Source organism: Pongo pygmaeus, chromosome 9, assembly GCF_028885625.2.
Source record: "Pongo pygmaeus isolate AG05252 chromosome 9, NHGRI_mPonPyg2-v2.0_pri, whole genome shotgun sequence".
Lineage (NCBI taxonomy): Eukaryota > Metazoa > Chordata > Mammalia > Primates > Hominidae > Pongo > Pongo pygmaeus.
Genome location: NC_072382.2, coordinates 127,531,293 through 127,537,686, shown reverse-complemented (window position 1 = coordinate 127,537,686; position 6,394 = coordinate 127,531,293). Strand labels below are relative to the sequence as shown.

Below are 6,394 nucleotides of genomic sequence, written 5' to 3'. Positions count from 1 at the left end.
CACAATCAGGGGCGTCTCATCCATTTAGTCTGGACAGATCTACATTAATTCATGGCTAGTTGCTAACAGCTTGACTTCCATCATGGTTAGAATTTATCCTCACTGGAATAAACAGATATTTTTGGATATGGATGTTCCTGTTAATAATGCTTCTGCCACCACCATTAATTGTGGACTTAGGGAATGCTTTATTCTCCATCAGCGTGTTTTAAACACAGAATTATTTCCATCCAAGAAACTTATTTCACCACAAAGAAGTATAGCAATATGTTCATGCCCATGGAAATCATTTATCTTACCATGCACCCCATCATCAGAAGCAACCAGCCTGATGGAATAATGGAATGAATGGTCAAATGAAATCTCAATTTAACTGTAAGTTGGGGCAAACACTCTGAAAAGATTAGATTATACCTTAGAATGCAGTATATGCTCAGAATCAGCAACTAATATATAATTCTGCTTTTCTCATAGTCAGAGTACACAAGTCCAAGAATCAAGATGTAGAAGTGGGAATAAATTCTCCCATCCCTGCAACTTTGGTTTTTGTTCATTTGGAAGTCTTAGTTACCAAGGGAGAAATGCTTCCACTAGGGAATATAACAATACTTTAGTTGATTTGAATGCTAAGACCATTTTGGGCTCCTGATGCCACCATGCCACAATATAAGCATAGAGGTTATTCTACAGGCTGAGAAAACTGATCCTGATTATTAAAAGGGAATTGCATGGCTGTTGCACAATGGGGTAGGGATGACTGTGTCTGGAATACAGGAAATTCTCTGAAGTGCTGCTTTGTTCTTCCTGTCCAATAACAGTAAATATAAAGCTCTGAAACTGAAAAAAAATCCAGGCCATCGAAAATTTGAACCTTTCAAGAATGAAGATTTTCATCATCCCATCAGGTAGATAATGCTGACCCAATGAGGTTCTAGTTGTGGAAAACAAAATGTAGAATTGATAGCAGAAGAAGGAAGTTATAAATATTGCTTACAGCCTCATTAGCGGTTAAAAAAAAAACAAACACTGGGTACCTAGGCATATCTTTTTCCTTTCTTGTCATATTTTTTTCTTGTTTTCCTCTATCCTTTTATTATTTTACATAAAAATTATTGACGGTAGTTGACAGGTGGAATTTATTGGATTTCAAGAGTATTTAACATTGCACGGAAAGAATATCTAGGATATCACTCTGAGATAGAGATGACTTTAGGACTGTGTGTCCTTATTTAAAGAAAAAATGAGTATCTTTTCTTGTATGGAGGATAAATGCATCTCTTTAGGCAAAAGCATAAAGTTGCCTTTCTTGTTCAATGGAGTCCAAACATATATAAAAAGGTATGTACAGATGTTGAAAGGTCAAAGACGTGATTGAGCTGGTTATTAAATGATTGTCTCTCAGTTTTAAGTTCACACTTCTATACGCTGCTTTATGATGGTGGTTTTTGCAAGCTAGATCCTTGTTAAATTCTGCCAATAGGGGGTGCTGGAGGGAGACTGGCAAGCTGGACAAGGGATGCATCTTTTCCTGTTTGCTTCTTCTTCCTCTCAACAGCTTTTTACCTGGGCAATGGCAGTTGGCTGCAGAGCTACAGTTGGTTTTGTTCCATGGTTTTCCCCCCAACACTTTCAGAACCAGCTTTCTGGTGCCCCACAGAGAAACCAGCACCATCTGAACAGTACCCCTTCCCTAGAGGTATGCATTTTATCTTCATGGAGGCCCTTTGTTCCTGAGATGTTTGGGTTCCAGTTCCAAGGGATCCCTCCCTCACAGTTTTAAGTTAATTAATTAATTAATTAATTAATTAATTTTAGAGATGGGATCTTCCTCCGTCACCCAGGCTGGAGGGCCACTGCACAATCATAGCTCGCTGCAGCCTTGAATTCCTGGGCTCAAGAGATCCTCCAGCTGCACTTCCTTCCCCCACACTTCTAAGGTCTAGTCTAATTACCTTAATTACCTTAGACCTGAGAAGTATGGACCTCCAACATTTTCCTTGTGTTTCCCTAGACCTACAGGTTTTAGCTGTTTCTTGCAATTTCTGTCTTTGTTAACTCGATATCTCCCTTCGGCTTTTTGTATCCTTCAATACCTAGTTAACCGCTCTTAATTTTAAAGTCTCTGTAAAAATAACTGGTGCTGTTTTTGGTTTCTGACTGACCCACATGGGGAGTAGTGTGACTTTCAAGTTTGTGTGAAGGGTAAATGAGTCAGAAAATAAAAAGTGTTTATAGCAGTGCCTCTCATATAGTAATTGTCATATAAGTGGAAGCTATTATTATTATTTACTTAAGATCTGTCTCTCCCATTAGTCTAAGCTCCATGAGGATAGGGATTATGATGCTGTATACATACTAGGGTCTAGCAGTACCTGGAACATAGCATGCTTTGAATACATGTTTGTTAAAGGAATTAGGAAGAGGTTGGAGGAGAGAGAAAGAAGGACACACAATTTGGGTATAGAAGAAAGGTAGCTTTCTTTATATTTTTATTATTATTTTTATATAATATCATATAATTCATCACTCTTTCCAGGCTTCATTCTACACGTTTCATTAGAAATCAGCCTCTACCCTTGTGAACATGTTCGGTCAAACTGCCATTTTTCTCCAGGATGTTAGAATTATACAGAGTGGAAAACTCAAGTGTGTGTGAGATGGAGGTAAGGGTGGGAGAGGCATCTGGGGTCATGGGGCATCTCTTCACACAAGTGGCTGATGAGATGTCTAGTGGCCAGACTCAAATGGCTTCCTCAGACCCCACAGTTCTCAGCTTCCTCCATGCCATGCTCCAGGCATGGGAATATTTGTTTTGCTGCTGGTGGCTCTGTCCCCTGGAAGTATCCTGAAGCTGTTCCCTGTCTAGAGGTTGATGTCTCCTTGTGAGTTTGGCAGGGAAGCTGGATGCAGGTACTATCTCTAGAATCCCATAGACTTCTCCTGCTTTTATTCTCCAACCCCCAGCCCCAAACAGATCTGATTCTAGGAGGTAGACAATCTTTCTCTGTTCATGTTTCTGATGCAGCTTCCTTTCTATGTCCCAATCTTCTCCTCATCCTGGGATCAGCGTTCATGAACAAACTCCAAGAAGACTTGAGCCACTTCTTTTTATGTTGCTACTCCCCATCCCTTCAGGCCACAGTTATGTGCTTTCTTTGGAGTGGGATAAGAAGGATAACACAGAAAGGAAAAAAATTTGAAAAATGTATTAAAATACCCTGCCACAGAAGGAAGGAAAGCAGCAGAGGAAAGAGGAAGGGATTCTTTTTTGAAATTAAACTATCCTTTCCTCCTTTTCTGAACGAACTGGCTATACAGTGAAAGCACAAGGTTTGTAGCAACCTGCAGGATGTATTGATCTTGTTCTTGCTCTCAAGGTTATTTACTTATTTTAAGGGGAGTAACAGAGACTGTAGAAAAGGAGAGGGACTTTCCTTTCATGTGCAGAAGATGGAGCCATGTGTTTGCAATCCTCTTCTGTAGTGTGTGTGTGTGTGTGTGTGTGTGTGTGTGTGTGTGTGTGTGTGTGATTTTTTTTAGAAAGTCATTGTGAAGAGGCTGAGGCAACAACCTCACCCAGAAATTGGAGTCACAGAAGAACCATTAACTTCTAAAGGTCTTCATTGCACAGGTCGTGGCTTCTGCAGCACCTGAAGTTCACCAAATAGACACTCCACCTTATGTCTTTCACATCAGCACAGTTCTTTAGGCAGCCCATGAAGGTTAACCAGGGATTACCATCCCCTGTGGAGGGGAGAAAAAACAGATCAGAAAGCCTGGCCATGAAACTTCTGCAAAAAAACTTTTCTCCAGACCACACCAACATATAGAAATAACCTTGTGTAGTTCAAATCTCCATTATTTAAATGTAAAGAACTGGAAGATGTTGCAAGCTGGGGGCTTCCCAAAAGAAATGCAGTGATGGAGCAGTCTAAAATGATTATTTGGGGTAGAGCAGTAAGGAGAGCAGTAATTCAGGGATTGCCAAAGCTGGGTGTTTCTCTTGAGAGTCTTAACACTGCTTCAAGTGAGGGTTATACATGCCAAGAGATAATTTAGCACAAAGGGTGGAAAAAGAGAAATCATGATGTCTCATCTTAACCATCCAGGGCAATTCAGCCAGAGTCTACTGATGACACTGGCCCTTCTATGTCCACAGTTTAGAACCATCCATAAGGAAGCCCAGACAGGCACAAGGACAAAAAGCCCCCTCCCCAACTCAACAACTCACTGTTACCCATTGGGCATAGATTACACCTATTCTCTTATCTTGATTTATTCTCCTCTGTTTTCTTCAGGCTTCTCAAAATACTAATCCCTTAGCTGTAGGCCCCCACCCTCCTTAGTGACCACTTCCATCTAATTTTCACTACGGTATATGCTGGGGATGAAGGAATCAGCCATCCCAGGTGTGAGACTGCCTATAGTAAAAGTAAAGTAGGTCTCTCCTTTCCCTTGTGGCTGATATGTCCCTGTATACTTTCTCTGCCCATTCTTCTTTTCCCCAGCCCACAACTTACTTTTGAACATCCTTCCAACCATGCAGGCCTCTTCTGTTGTTGCTGTGCATATTCCTCTTCCTCTGGAGCACTTTTCTCCTGGGAACTGGAGGTGGCACATCCTACATTGAACAATTTCTATCACTTCGCCAGAGAGAGGGAAAAGAGAAGTGAGAAAAGATGGCACTACCAGGAAAGAACCCCTCTCCCCTTTTGGGTTAGAAGTCTGCCTAGAGCCAGAGGGCTTTGCCACAGCCCATCAAGCGTGAACATCTTCCTCTATGGAAATACACTAAGCCAAGAGAGTGATTGAGGTTTATGGTCTCAGGAATTTTAGCCTGAAAAATGGGAGGGGAAGAAAGGTGGAGGAATAAGGAAAAGTGAAACATTATCAAGACTGAGGTGATCAGACAGGTCCTCTTCATACTTACCAGGAAAATTGTTTTTCACAGCAACTATTTCATTGACTGTACTGGCAAGAGAAAGAAAACACATCTGAAATGTGCCTGAGATTTACTCTTGTATTGGGTTCTTATAGTCTGCCCTTCAGGGTCCGTCCTGCACTCTTAAACTGGAGCCATTCCAGGCCCATTCTGTCCCCCTAATGCCTAGTCACCTACTGGGCATCTCTGCACCTCTTCTCTCCTTCTAAATCTCTTCATCTCTTCAGGGCTTCTCAGATTCATCTACCCATTCCTATAGGATGCAGCACAGACCAGAAGGAGAAAGATAAGTGCACCTGCTTTTTTGCTTCATTCCCTTCTTTTTAATTGACTGTGTGTGGCAGTCTTACCTGTGGGTGCCTGGAATCTGACAATGGGGACAACCTGAAATTCCTGAAGTTGCCACGCTTTAGATTTGGCCAAGCAACACCTGAAAAGCCAGCATTTCACTTCCTCCTTTTCCTTTTCCTTGCCCTTCACTGACACTCACTCCTGACCTTGTCAGTTGATGCTAATGTTATTTTGTCAAACCTAAAATCAGCTCCCATCCCAGCTCTGTCCTGCTGGAAGAAGTTGTTGAGTGTTGGAACTCAAGGTCTACTTGTATTTTGGTTTTTTTTAGCCCCTGGTGCTCACCTCACCCCACTCATCTTTTCCTCCTCAGACCTTCCCCTTCTCATACCACTTATCTATTTCTACTCACCTGCATCATTTCTCATTGAAAGTGATCCAGATAATGCTGTTGAGAAAAAAAAGGTACACTGTCTGCAGACCTCATTTTCCAAACCCCATCTCAAAGCTTCTATGAAAATCCACTCAATTCCTCTCTAATCTGCCTATTTCCCCACATAAAGGAAGGGAGAAGAGCTTTAGTTAAGGTCCTGGGGACATGACATACCCCTGGTAGAAGGCATAACATTAGAGCAGAAGCTCATCATGCTTTGGGTACCATAGGACTCCCATGAGAAGGCCTCTGTCATGGGTGCTCTCACCTGTTCCTAAATTCAGGACTTTTACCAGCTGTCAACCCTAGGGACTCACCCCTAAAGCAGCAGAGCAGGATGGGGAGTTCCAGCAAGAGGGACTTGTCCATTTTGGAAAGAGGGAGGGCCAGGCTACAGCATGAAGCTTCAAGAGTGCCTATTTATACACCTGCAAGCTTGGGCTTTCCTGCGAAGGGTTAGGGGTGGGGATTCTGCGGAAGTTCTTGGAAGGCATACCCTGCTCCTAGGGAAATCAATGACTCTGTAATTTCTCTTCCTTGCAACTTGGTGGGGAGAGGGAATGGCCAGGTCAATCCTGAATCTGATTTATTCCAGTTCTACCACTCAGGATTTTTGATGCCAGGTTCTATGGTCTTTTCACTATACTGTACTGTAAGAGAATGCAAGGATAAAGCTGGGCTGGATGGGTAGAATTGAGAGTCATCTACACCAAGACATTCATTAAAGC

General features: G+C 42.1%; 1 protein-coding gene across 1 annotated transcript; it reads right to left on the bottom strand.

The window, feature by feature from the left end:
* Window positions 1-3,610: 3,610 nt before the first annotated feature.
* On the bottom strand, window positions 3,611-6,035 carry PATE1 (prostate and testis expressed 1). The gene is made up of 5 exons (XM_054441551.2): window positions 5,984-6,035; window positions 5,646-5,681; window positions 4,931-4,966; window positions 4,521-4,643; window positions 3,611-3,744 (listed from the first exon to the last, which is right to left on the bottom strand). Exons 1-5 carry the CDS (start codon window positions 6,033-6,035, stop codon window positions 3,611-3,613), a joined length of 381 nt encoding a protein of 126 aa, XP_054297526.1.
* Window positions 6,036-6,394: the final 359 nt, after the last annotated feature.

Excerpts from the sequence above, each read along its gene's own strand:
- PATE1 (XM_054441551.2), bottom strand. The coding sequence starts at position 6,035 with ATGGACAAGTCCCTCTTGCTGGAACTCCCCATCCTGCTCTGCTGCTTT. Across the intron at positions 5,682-5,983 it reads CCTGCTCTGCTGCTTTAGGG|CATTATCTGGATCACTTTCA; the intron begins GTGAGTCCCTAG and ends TTTTCTCAACAG. Across the intron at positions 4,644-4,930 it reads TGTGAAAAACAATTTTCCTG|TGATAGAAATTGTTCAATGT; the intron begins GTAAGTATGAAG and ends TCTCTGGCGAAG.